The 13,853-nt window shown below is 36.5% G+C and overlaps 1 protein-coding gene across 2 annotated transcripts in view; it reads right to left on the bottom strand.

The window, feature by feature from the left end:
- LOC117161813 (uncharacterized) overlaps nucleotides 1-8,259 on the bottom strand; it is a 29,234-nt gene extending 20,975 nt beyond the window's left edge. The window contains exons 1-2 of one of the 2 annotated variants that reach the window (XM_033343552.2): nucleotides 7,252-8,259; nucleotides 3,283-3,458 (exon numbers count right to left, since the gene is read on the bottom strand). In XM_033343552.2, coding sequence (XP_033199443.1) covers nucleotides 3,283-3,444 — 162 coding nt within the window. In that variant the 5' untranslated portion in view covers nucleotides 3,445-3,458; nucleotides 7,252-8,259. Of the gene's footprint in view, nucleotides 1-3,282; nucleotides 3,459-3,954; nucleotides 4,050-7,251 lie in introns of those variants that run through there. The other variant, XM_076623779.1, reaches the window with a different exon arrangement.
- Nucleotides 8,260-13,853: the final 5,594 nt, after the last annotated feature.

The following is a 13,853-nucleotide window of genomic DNA, read 5'->3' as shown; positions in this document are numbered from 1 at the left end:
GGTTTTTCAGACTCTTATATTTTAGTAGATGAAAAAACAACTTCTTCGGTTTTGAGAAGTCTACTATGATAATTATATATTTTTTGTTTTGTCCAAGGAAGAAGGAAATAATGATAATTTCTTCCACGGGTTCCCTAAATTTTTGCAAAAAAATTCTTAATACTCTTTGTGAACAAGAAATACGAATCATGAAGGTTTTTTAAATTCTTCAACTGTAGCTAACTGAATCTTCCGATAAATGAAGAAATAAAAGACGACTCAAAGGCGATCATTCATCGTGGACTTTGTACGGACGAGGAAGACAAGACCAATTTGGTAAGGAACGAAGAATAACGAGGTGATTTTAAAATCGACATGCAACCCCTTTCAGTAAATTTCGATTGACATGCAACGGGAATGTCGAGCAACATGCCAGCTTAACGGTCACGGGACAATTTCGGTGTCATCCATTTATTTTCTCTTTCCCATATTGAACGCGCCGGATGTATTAGCGGCGTGCTCGTTTTTGCTAACATTCGGGTCAACGAATCATTTATTGCGCTTATCTAATTAATCTGGCTCAATGAAACCACTTATTAATGTCTTTACATATAACTGGATCTTTCAGCCTGAGAAATGTTTTGAGAAGTCTAACTTCTAATGTATTTATTTACATCCGTGTATAGATGCTACTAATACACTCACAGCACTAAACGTAGAAATTTTTTATGAATATATTGTGTGTATTATGCAAAACTTTCTGAAATTCTATTAGCACTGTAATTACATCTGACTATTACGATTAGAGCAGGAAGCTTGAAACTAATCTGAAAATGAATATAGCAGTTACAAAATTTTTAATACAAATGTGAACATTATATATGTAGTAAAAAATTAGTATACAATATCCCATTATTATTGCCAATTTAAATGTTTTCGGAATCCTTGTAAAATTGACACTTGCGCCAAATATCTTGTAGCCTCTACGTAAATTTTCAGATTTGTTTCAAACTTTATTAGTATAATTGTCATAATCGGGTCCCATAAGAGCATTAATGAAATCGTAGTATATTCAAAAAACGAATCTGTAAGTGTTCAAATAATTTCATAAGCCAGTCAGTGTATTTAATTCTGGCTAAACGAAATAAGAAGAAACACCTGAAGAAACTATCGATTCTATTGAAAGTTCAACGAAAGTTCACACGAATGATTTATAGCGGGGGCGAAGAAGAATCGCTTGACATCGTTCCAGGAACTTTTCTAACTTTCTGATGCAACAATTGCTCGTGGCACGTTTTCGTAACAACAAAATCTAGGTTTCGAGGGGAATCAAGGAACGAAACTTTCCTAGAAACAACACGAAACGAATTTTAAGAGACCACATTAAATTCTATATATACTATCTCTCATAAATATCCCGATGCTTTCATCAATTTCTAGTAACAGTATGTGAATTTCATCAAAGTATACGAATTAATGATGAATCATTAATTAGAGGCAACATATACTCTGATTCAATTTCTAGTGATAGTATGTGAATTTCACCAAAGTATGCAAATCAGTGATGAATTACTAATTACGGGCAACGCTTACTACCTTTTTATGCAATCACTAGGATATAAATCTAAATTATCTATTGAGAGATATAACGATAGTATATTTTAATATAGCAGTACTGTGTTTTCTTACTACATTTGTTATTTAACATAACAAATTTTCTATTAGTTTAGAAGTTTAATCTGTCTCATAATTCAAAAATGAAAAAATCAGAAGATAAATGGTTTGTCTAGAAGAATTTCTAAGAGAATAGTTCCACAAGATTTGACAACCTACAAACACCAGTTTTATTTTTGCATATTGACTTCCAAAATCCAATTTAATCAGGTTACCATCCATCAGATTTTGCCTAATCGTTAATTACCAACCACAGTAAAGAAGAAGAAATTTGTTATAAGTGACAATATGCTTAATAATATTGAGAAGGTCTATAATGAAAATACAAAAAGTTTATTACTGATTATCATGAATAATACAAAATATTTAATTCATCGTATTGTACTCAGTTTCGTTTGTTTGTAATTAAAATACATTTTATCGAAAACAAGCAAACGTCCGGATATTTTTGAGACTGTAAACCAAACAATGTAACAAAAATCCGAAGAAATCTAAAAATAATCCTGCTCTAACAGACTTTTTTTACCTTCTCGTTCCAACATCATCCAAGTTGTTTTCCAAACAAAGAACCGCTCCCAAAATGGGATTTCTACGACGAAAGAATTTAAAAAAGCTGGCTTACGACAGCTATTAAACCACGAATCCAACTCCACCCCCGAAAACTCGTGGCTATCAATTTCCAAAACAAGATTCTTCGTAAAATTTAGCCGTCACCTTGACCATTTTATACTACTCATTTGCATATCTCGATTTCACAACTGTTGCTTTTATCTGTGTAACCTCGAAAAGATCAAAACAGAGTCATTAATTCGAGGTGCAACCCCCTTCCTAAGTTTTTTATTTATTTCGAGGTGAATTTGGCGGAAAAATGTGAACGTTCTCGGGGAAATTGATAACCGCCTCGAATAGGTCGAGGACTGGCGATCTCAGGTATGTAGGCTGAGGTCATAAATTGGTGATTTTTATTCGACCTGCAGACTGCTTTCACTGGCAACCGATCGACGCGTACAAGTAATAACCCTTTGCAGTCGGATATCGTTACGGTGGAGACATTTAAAATTTGTCTTCATAGTCGGATGGCATCGCTATGACAGCGGTATACGCGTATCTAGTATTATATTGATTGACACAAAACTTGAAGCATATCAAACGCAAACTTGCAAAGTTTTAACGTTTTTGTTTCTCTCGACTTTCCAAACTTGTCGAAATTTTTAATTCTTGCCTTTCCAAGTATCTTAGAATTTTAATTCTCCGCTCTTCAAATTTCCAAGATTTCAAACTTCTATACCACCAAAGCTCTTGTATCTCAGATTTTCCAACTTTCGTTTCAGTCAAATCAAATCAGTCTCGTGTTTTGTGATTTTCAATACCTGTATTTCGATACCTTTAACACGAAAAGAATACAATAATCTTCCTATATACTACGTATTGTATTATATTGTGCGCATTGTATGTTATTATAATACGAAACGTGGTGTTGAGTTACATCCGCTATAGGACCGCTACAGGACCGCAAAGGGTTAAACTTAATGAAGAAACGTGGTATCCCTTTTCTGATCCTGACAATTAATACTCTTTCACGCGATATTTTCGGCCACGAAACCGGATCTCCGAAATGGTACCGCTCACCTGCAGCGTGACCTTGAAAGGCTCCTGAAGCCGTTCTCGCTCGAGCAGGTAAGCTATGGCACCAGGCATCGCATCCACCCCCTTGGCCTCTCGAGCGCCCAGGTACCAAACATAGTACGAGCTCTTCTTGACATCCTTGCTGCTCCTCAGACGCAGGGCCATCACTCACTGTTCGACTAAAGAAAAGATGCATCGCTCGTTAGCTTGGAAGCTTTTAGTTTATTCAGAGGTGGGATGATTATGGACTCTTTGAGAAATGAACGCTTGGAAGTTGGGGGAGGAAACGGTGATAGGTTGAGAATTTGGTTGAAAATTTGATTAAAAGTCTGGTTGAAAATGTGAGGATTCTTGAGAGTTAAAAGACTGTGAATTTAGAAATTGGGAAATCTACGATTTAATTATTTGAGACACCATAGCACGATAAATATTGAAATTCTTATCAAAGTTTCAAAGATGCGCATTTTCCAGAGTGTTAAAACATGCAAATTTATTAGTTGAAAATTTATAATTTGAAAAATATATTTCTCGAAGAGAAGAGCTTATTAAGTTTATTATGAAGACTCTTGATGAAGAATTTTCGATAGTTAATCGAACACATTGCTCAAACCAACAGTGAGAATCGGGACACCAGATGATACTTCAGCATAGCACGATAATTATTGAAATTCTTACTATAAAAGATTCTTTTTATCGGACATGGCGTGTTCATAACGTTTCCCTGGCGCAAAAACGGCGATTTTCCACGAGGCAAGCTTACACAGCCGTAGCTGACTGGCGAAGAACACGAACGGCTTGTCTGTTCATCCGCTTCCTCAATTACTTTCACGCTTAAACCCGTTTTCTACGTTAACCGTCTCGCGAAGAATCGGTTCCCACCGATCTACATCGCGTCCATGCCGATCTAAAGCGAAAATATCCCAGGAACCGGAACAAAAACACGTTCAGGATCAATGTCGACCTCGGACGATCGATTATCCACCGATTTTTCATGCATAACCTGTTCGTTTCGATAGCTTCCATACAATTATCTTGGACTGTCCAAGATCCTGAGATACGAGATTGAAATTTTCAAGTACTTTTTTCAAGAAATTAATATTCAACAGGTTTTAGTATGTATTTAACGCCAGTTTTTGTCTAACTTTCATAAATTTTGCTTAATTACAGTCAATTAACTGATTAAGCCCGAATTAAATATGTGAATAAAGTACCTACCTATTAAACTTAAACGAAGTAAATGAAACGAAATGTACACTTAAATGAACGAAGTACTTATAAATGAGCATTGTAAAATACAGAGAATAATATAATATCCAATATATTCGAAATAGGATATAAAAGAACATTTAAGATAAACAGAATTGTATTCCAGGACAAATTACGATCATTTTTCGTTGCAAATTTTCTAACCCTGTTAAATCTTTTGGATTATTTTCCAATCATATTTTTATATCGTCAGAAAGTTTTTCAAATCTAAGAAAAATACGAGAGAACCCTTATTACAACATGATACAACTTCTCAGTTTCAATTACGTGCTAATGATTTTCTTGAAGCATTAAAAACCCGTTTCTCGGTTGAAACTCAAACAAGATTGAGATTTAAATAATTCCAGGATTACATCCGACTTAAAAACGTAAGGAAAACTTAAACGGGTCGTTATTAATACATATAATTCGATGGCGTGCTAATCTCTTTAGAAGATCGAGTCTTTTTCTAGACAGAAAACAAAACACGATTAAAGCAAATTCAAAGAATCGTAACACAATGAAGAAGATAGCTCGAATAGCAATAAAATGTATTTGTTAGGAAGAAAAACGACGTGTACATTTTTATAACTGTAAAAACAAGCTAACTTTCAAAGAAACGAAAGAAACGTTGAAAAAGTGTGAACTCTCGCTTTTGGAAATGCTCGAACTTGATCCGCTCGATATACATGCGACTAAAGCACGCGAAACTGTACACGATACTGTCCGCTCTTACGGTTGTTCTCTTTATTTATGCATTACACGCATTTCGAAATCTTATACGCTCGCGTGTAGCCGTAAATATGTAATAGGCTCGCTTTACCTACGGACACAGAACCGTTTACAAGAAGAGTTATGTTTCTTTTAACGATAAATCGCATTCGTTTATCCGGCTACATATACACCATCCAACGTACAAACCCTGATTAACAGTCTTTCAACATCTATATTAACCCTGCTACGTTCTTTCGCCCATTTTCGATCCAATTATAATCTTCTAACGCGAAGAAATATCTCAAGTTTCAACGAAATATAAATCAACTCAATTTTACGTTAACACGTTGACCAGCTATGGTGTTCATCGATAGTTCAGCTTGTCAAATTTCTTAGAATGATGAAAATAAAATGAAATTTATGGACTAGAAAATGTTCGACGACGTGAATAATTTATTATTATTATTTGTAATATTTTGCAAACATTAAGTATTATCGAGCAATAGTATATTTTCCTGGACAAAACATGAAATTCACGTGGCACGTTCAACCTGTTGAACATATTTTTATATCGTACGAATCTTTTTCGTTGTTAAAATGAGAACAAGATTGAAATGTAAGAAAAATTGAGGATTACAAGTTTAAACTACATTATGATTACTGTTTTCTAGTAGTTATTGTAATTAAACAATCAATGTTATCGTATCAAAATTCCTCTTTTTACGGGTCACGTGTGGATCGATATCTAAATACCATCGACTTTCAATCTGCGTTCTACATACAACAAGGAAGTATTTTTTATTAAAAGAAACTTCGTTGAAAGAAACGTGGAGATCGTAAGCGTGGAAGAAGGAAAAAGAAATGATCTATGAACTTTCAAGTCATTTATTACTTGTTATCAGATGCTGGGAACATTCCGATGAATGGAAATTACGATCGTTTAAACGTTACAAAACCACGGTTACTCGAACAGCTAAAATTAATGCGAGAATCGCGATGTAAGAATTGCAACTTTCGAATCTGTAGCTTTCATCACCACGCCGGAAATGATTAGATTCGAATTTCTTCGACTTGATGTTGTAAACGATTATTCCATGTTCGGCGGCGAGTATTCAAATTCAAATCGTATTTATAGCGTTTAGCTTGATCGTTTCATCCTTAGCGCCGTGTATTCAAATTTAAATCGTATTTACTACGAGCATGAATAGCTATAAACAGCCTTGACTTGACGATTTTAAACAGTTCTGTCAATTAACATCTCCTTGAGTAATGTGTCAAATCAACAGAAAATTAAAATAGAGTTGCTGCAATTGCATTGGGACTATTTGTAAGATTTTGCTAATCAGAAATATTTGATATTAATAAATTCAAATATGTCTCATAAAATACGGATCCTTTGATTTTAACTTGTATTTTTAACTTGTATTTTTAACTTGTATTTTTTTTATACTTACAATTTGTAATACTATGTATGATATATACTATATATGCCTTTTATTAATTTCTTAATTTCATTATTCTATAATTATACATGTACACGATTCATATTTAATCTTCAAGAAACAAATGACTTATTCATAAATTCACCGATTGCAAGAAGATATCCTAAATAATGGTAAATTTGAAAAACAGTGTTTGCAACACATCATCGCCTTTTTATTTCTTCGAGTTTATGAAATTTCAATTCTGTTTAATTTCGAAACAAACGAAAAAAGAAAAACCACGTTAATTTTCTATGAAGTACAAATATAATAGGAAACAAAATCAGAAAAAAATGGTAAAACTATAAAATTACAAATAAGAAGTTTGTAACTCGTTAAAATTACTAATATCAATAATTAACAAATTATTGTGCGATAGTTCCCAGTCAAAATCACGCAAAAGTAACAAAAATTAATTTCCATTACGTTACTAGCTCCTCGAAAAAAAAGAAAAAGGATAAAGATCATGTTAATATTGTACAAGGTAAGAATGCCAGGAGAGAAGAGAAAAGAAATGGTAAAACAAACTGACCGGCAGCGGAACGGGTCCGGGATGCTGAGAGCTTGCGGCGATTTTCGCAGAAATTAAGCAACGCAGCCGCGGCCAAGAATCAACGGGTCTTCGGTAAGCAGACAGCAGCGGCGGCGGTGGCGGCGGCTGGTTTCGGTGAGCAGAGGAACAAGTTGTACGGTACGTACGGCCCACGTAGTGCATACAGCATGCACAACCGTATCTCTGTAGCGCTTCTATAGGTGTACACAAATCCTGTGGCAGACACACACCAGCTCGTCGAAGCGAAGGAAGCAGAAGAAGAAGACTAAGAAGAACAAGAAGAGTAGAAGCTCGCCTCGGTCGATCTGACAGCTGCGCGACTCCAGTCCAAAGCACTTTTCCACGCTCGCCAGGCGTTTCTTTATATGCACACGGTTGCGTTTCTCTGTTTACTGTTGTGTACGTTCCTCGTTGGCCAAAGAAACTCGGTTGGAACGGAAGGCAGAAGCAAACGAAACGGAACGGAAACGTAATCCGAAGCACGAAGTTTAGAAAATGAAAACACAGATTTGTAATGCTACAAAAATATATAGAAAAATTCCAATGATTCTGTATATCGTATATGTAGGAAGGCGTCGCTTGTTGTTCGCAGAGTTCACTTGTCAACGACGCGGCGCGAGTGGATTCGCGCGTACCTAACCATCACGGGATACTGACTCCACGGCGGAGATCCTCCGCGAAGAGCTCGAGTGAAACGCGGACGAAGGGAGAGTGAGCGAGCGAGAAAGGCCGAGCTACGTTTCGAAGTTAGTTAAAAAGAGGCAAACTAACCGACTCGAGTCGAGGTTATGTCTGTCCTTTAGCGGGGAGGGGAGGAATCTCTCGCTCGTTTCGAATGCCCGTTTCGACGGGTCTTGATCTTCTCTGCGCTCTCCTCTCCTGTCTTTCTCCTCTCTCTTTCGGACGAACCGCCACACCTTGCCGAGATCGACTCGCGATCGCCGGTAACGCGTTCTCTGCCAGCAGCCTCGAACTAACCGGACGGTTTTCTGTCCTGAATTTTAGTCCCGGGGCCCGTCGAGGAACGAGGAGAGAGACTGGAAAGGGAAAGAGATGGCATTAACCGTGGTGGAAGTGGTGGAAGAACCGGGCCCCTTCCCCTTTCTCTCTCGCTCCTTCCTTCTTACTCTTTCTTCGTCTTTCCTCGTCTGTCTTCGTCCACGACTCCCTACCTGACCGTTTCAGCCTCCTCGGTAAGCGTTGCCCCTGCACCGAGGATGGCAGGTTAAGAGGCAGGCAGGTAGAGAGAGACCCCCATTGATTAGCGATGGAAACAACATGCGACTGGTGTCGATTGCTTGTCAACTTTTTCAACTGCCCTCTCTCTTCAAATGTTAGCGTGTCAGGTTCAAGCGTTGCTCGTTGGGCAGTCTGGTTATATACCCGTGAAATCGAGCTACACTCGTTTCATGGACGTGATCGTGTTCGCACATGTTGCGAAATTGATGGCAGATATTAGTCATTGAACTTAAAACCCGAGATTTTCTTGCAGGATAACATCAGAGATGCAGCTTGTGCAGATGAAAACTATTATTACGTAGAGTATAAGACTATGTTTCTGGCATGGTGAGCGCTCCTTTTTCCCTTCCATCTTGCTTTGCCACGTGCACGTGGAGAATCGGAATATTCAAATTAACGTGTAGGGTTTCGAAACCAGGTAGATAAGTATCAAGTCGGTCCCATCACTACCGCTAATGCAAGCAACAGATCCATGGCGGGCGATTCCTCTTCTGGCCACAACTAGCGCCATCTCCGTCCCATTACTATCTCTCTTCTCCTTTCTATTCGGTCTGCGTATCGGTTTTTCCTTCTTCAGCTCGATACGGTCCCCCAATACGATTTTCTGCCGTCGAGGCCTCCAACGGGGACCGTGCCCCCTCCACCTACGCGTTTATATAGATACTCTTCGACTCGCTTAACCCGATGCCAGGTGCCTCTATAGGGTGTACCGATTAACGAGCGACCGATGAGATCGGAAGGTGCAACCGATCGTGCTCCCAGGGTTATCTTATCTCTCTGTCGATGCTAAAGAATTCTTCCAATAAACTTCCTGCGTAAGGTTCACAGATTGACGTTTACAGATGTAGATTCCATTATTGCACATTAACCACTAAGAATAAATGTTAACGTACCACGTAATATTTTACGAAACACGATTGGAATAAATTATTACTGACAATAATAAAAGATAAAATCCTCCTTGCATGTAACAAGAAAGAACATTAAATTGACAGTGAAATTATTCAATTGCGAAATTATTTGAACATTTGTCACGGAAATTCTTTATGGCTGTGTTATATCCAAGCTTTTGAAACTTCATTAATACTATATTCAGACAGGTCATTGCGAGATTATGTTGTCAGAATTTGAGACAAATCCGAAAATTTGTATAGAAATGTGTGATTCTTGCAGAAACAAATTCTATCTTTTCTCGACTTTGAGATAATCGCGATTTTGAAGAATTCCGTATCTGACGAGGTTTCGTGCCTGTCGAGGGCAAATAAGAATGCGTGAACGAAGGCGATACGTTCGTGCATGTTCGATGCAATTAACCATCGCAGACAGACGCCGACCTGTGTGGTCTTATTAACCGTGACTCGAAGAAGATTTTGCAAAGGTGGGTGCGTGAGCGTACGGAATCGCGAGTGCGCAATTCTTCGAATAATAATGTTATCCAACTCTCGTAATCCGATTATCCGCTCAAATCCGCTTATTCATCTACGATAATTATACTACCAGTTATATATATGCGTACACTTTCGTCGATTTGTGGTAGTATTACGTACAAACCAATAATAAGGTAATAGTAAAAAATAATCAAATTCAAAATTTTAATTAATTCCTAATTTATCAGTGGTATATTAAAATTGAATATAGTCATTAATTAAATGCATAATGCGAGATAAATCTCCATTTAAAATCCATTCTTATATTTACGTTCACAAAAGTATGAATTTACATAAAACTCCAGTAATCCTTTTAATTTAAATAAATTAATTAAATAAATAAATTAATTTAATAAACTAATAATAATCCTTTTTCTTTCCCCAAAAATGTTTTCATGGTGCAAAAGAAAAAAGTTCGAATGTTAAAAGATTAAAAATAAGCAAGTGTTCGGATATGATACTTATAAGCATCGATGTAAGTATGCAATATTTAACAACAAATATTTACAGTAACCCTGATCGACGCAAAGCAATCTATACGTTTCTATTTTCCGTCCCATTTATCGAACACGAGCGTAAATTAAAGGAAAATATTTAATAAAAGGTAGCGATTTAATGGCTGTCCGTGGGGTTTGTCTAGCGCAAAGCAATTTCACTGTGCTGTCATACGGCATAACGTCATTCATAATTCACGGATGCCATAAACATTACGCGAGCATCGTAAAAATATGCATTTATAGAAAGCTCCCTCGGAGGCTTTTACAATTTCTTGCTTGGCGAAGGACGAATTCATATTCATCCGCGTCACACGATCGTTTCGTTCGGGGCCGTTCGAATTTCATCGGTACAAATGACTTCATTTCATCGTCGACGTATGTATCTGTTTAATGACTCTTCACCTGTTTTATACACGTGCCACGTCGATAGGTGCTTTTCCGCTTTTCCTATCTTAACGGTCTAAACAACGACCATAAAGTCGTGTTACATGAGAAATCATTGAATGAAAATTTCTTTCCACTACTCCTACTCGTTAAAATAGCCAATAATGGCCCAAAAGACGTTTACCTTCTTTTTACAACCTGGTTTCATTTATGAAACAGAAGGGACGAATATTTATAGAGTATTAGGTTGTCCGAAAAGTTTCTTTCGTTTCATAAGGTGATAATAGATGAACAACAATTGTTGTTTTATATTATTTTATTGAATTACGTATGATCCATTTCGTTCTATTTCTATTATTATATTCGCGCACAATTCGATAAACTAATATAAAACAAAAAACATTGTGCGTCTATTATTTCCTTATAAAACGAAAGAAACTTTTCGGACGACCTAATAGTATGAAAACGTATATGAAGAAAGGCAAACGTTACAGTACTTGGAATTAAAATACAACATTAACAAGCAAAAGAAAATCGATTCATTAGCATACCATACGTGTAGTATCTTATACGTAATAGTTTATCGTTTCTCGGAAAATTTCAGAATCGACCGAAGCGTAGTAACGACAGATCGTACGAGTCGATCATCGAAATACTCAACTTTACTGTTTCAAATTATAGACCGTCAGTTCTCTGATAGCAAACCGCAGTATAGTTTCGTATGCGCACCGTACAAAACGAAATGTATCACATATCAGCAATGATACAGTCCGTAACGTGCACGAGTGAAAATAAAATAATATATTTACTTCAAGCCCTGATCTATACGTAAATGTTCCAGTGTAAATTCCAATCGTAACCATATATCGCACCGAAATGCCAAATTTTACCAATCTAGCCATTCAGAAGCTAAAATGAGTAATTCCGCTCTTTGTAAAATTTCCACTTTCATGATCCAGGTATACGATTAATTTTCATTTCGTTAAAAGCAAATCATTTACTTGCATCAGTTCGTTCGTCTATCATTCAATTCTGCAAAATCGTAATAAATACACTGCAGACGATTATGCAAATACAATAGATATTCTTATGAACGATCCGAAAACTGAAATCTAAACACAGATTTCTCTCGCTTATTGATACATATTTCTGTGGCGGCACTCGACGACGGAACTTTACGATAACTTCGCGACACAAAGCGCTATACCATCAAAACGTAAGGCCTACATGCCCAATGTACCATCGATATCCCTACGGTCCTTTCGCCGAATATTCGGAAGAAAGCGTACGCGGCAACGGTCGCGGACGTCTAACGAACGCGAGAGTAGTGAGGATATCGAGGGACAACAAAGAAAAGAATCCGTTTGGTTTCGAACAAAAGATTCATTCCGTTTCGAACAGCGAAGTGCGAAGGGTCTAGCGCAACAGCGAAGCAAACACATTCGAGAAGCGTGATCGCCGATCGCTGATCGCTGATCGCTGATTGTTGATTGTTGATTGTTGATTGTTGATTGTTGATTGTTGATTGTTGATTGTTGATTGTTGATTGTTGATTGTTGATTGTTGATTGTTGATTGTTGATTGTTGATTGTTGATTGTTGATTGTTGATTGTTGATTGTTGATTGTTGATTGTTGATTGTTGATTGTTGATTGTTGATTGTTGATTGTTGATTGTTGATTGTTGATTGTTGATTGTTGATTGTTGATTGTTGATTGTTGATTGTTGATTGTTGATTGTTGATTGTTGATTGTTGATTGTTGATTGTTGATTGTTGATTGTTGATTGTTGATTGTTGATTGTTGATTGTTGATTGTTGATTGTTGATTGTTGATTGTTGATTGTTGATTGTTGATTGTTGATTGTTGATTGTTGATTGTTGATTGTTGATTGTTGATTGTTGATTGTTGATTGTTGATTGTTGATTGTTGATTGTTGATTGTTGATTGTTGATTGTTGATTGTTGATTGTTGATTGTTGATTGTTGATTGTTGATTGTTGATTGTTGATTGTTGATTGTTGATTGTTGATTGTTGATTGTTGATTGTTGATTGTTGATTGTTGATTGTTGATTGTTGATTGTTGATTGTTGATTGTTGATTGTTGATTGTTGATTGTTGATTGTTGATTGTTGATTGTTGATTGTTGATTGTTGATTGTTGATTGTTGATTGTTGATTGTTGATTGTTGATTGTTGATTGTTGATTGTTGATTGTTGATTGTTGATTGCTAAATAAACTTTATTGTTGAACATCAAGAGTATTACTCGGGCACTTACATCTAACGCCACCTCATTTCTTTATAATATTGCTTTGTAATTGTTTCTTCGGAGTTTATTAATCGATGTATATATTTATTCAGTTCATGAAGTGGACGAGGATAGGATTAGCAATGGCGGTTTACATTAACCCGGCACGCGCGGATTAGAACCAATCGGCGAATATAAATGAAAGGCGAGGCTAAAACTAAACCTGGCTATTTATCTTTATTATTTATTCAGGTCAGTTAATATGTGAGACGATTCGCAAGGACGGACTACATGTAGAGCATCGGTCAGTCGACTAATACGAAAAGGACCATCCTCAAACTGTAACGTCGATTCGTAATTCTTCGATGATTAAACAAAGATCTATATTCGAATATATTATATAACATAATAATAATAATATACTGAACAAGTTTTGAAGGAAACTTTAGCTTAATCAGGATACTTTTTACAAATTAGCCCTCCATATGTATCTAACTAGATCACTGACTCGTTCGTTGACCAAAAAAGAATAAAATATCTTGCTTCTACTATACTTTCTTGCGTGTATGAATCAGTGCAAAGTTCCTCCGTCCATTTTCTATAATTTTGAAAAAGTCATACGAAAAAGAAATGTTCGTTGCAATTAATAACACGCGTCGTCACGCCTCCTCTTCAACCATCTAACCACGCGACAGAGATACAAGTTAATTAAAATGAAAATCTATCGTGTTTATTGATCGTGTTTGGTTGCTCAATCCACGAGTATCGATTTGCACAGGTGATCGAG

The sequence above is a fragment of the Bombus vancouverensis genome, chromosome 13 (assembly GCF_051014615.1).
Source record: "Bombus vancouverensis nearcticus chromosome 13, iyBomVanc1_principal, whole genome shotgun sequence".
NCBI lineage: Eukaryota > Metazoa > Arthropoda > Insecta > Hymenoptera > Apidae > Bombus > Bombus vancouverensis.
This window is presented reverse-complemented; position numbering and strand designations above follow the sequence as displayed.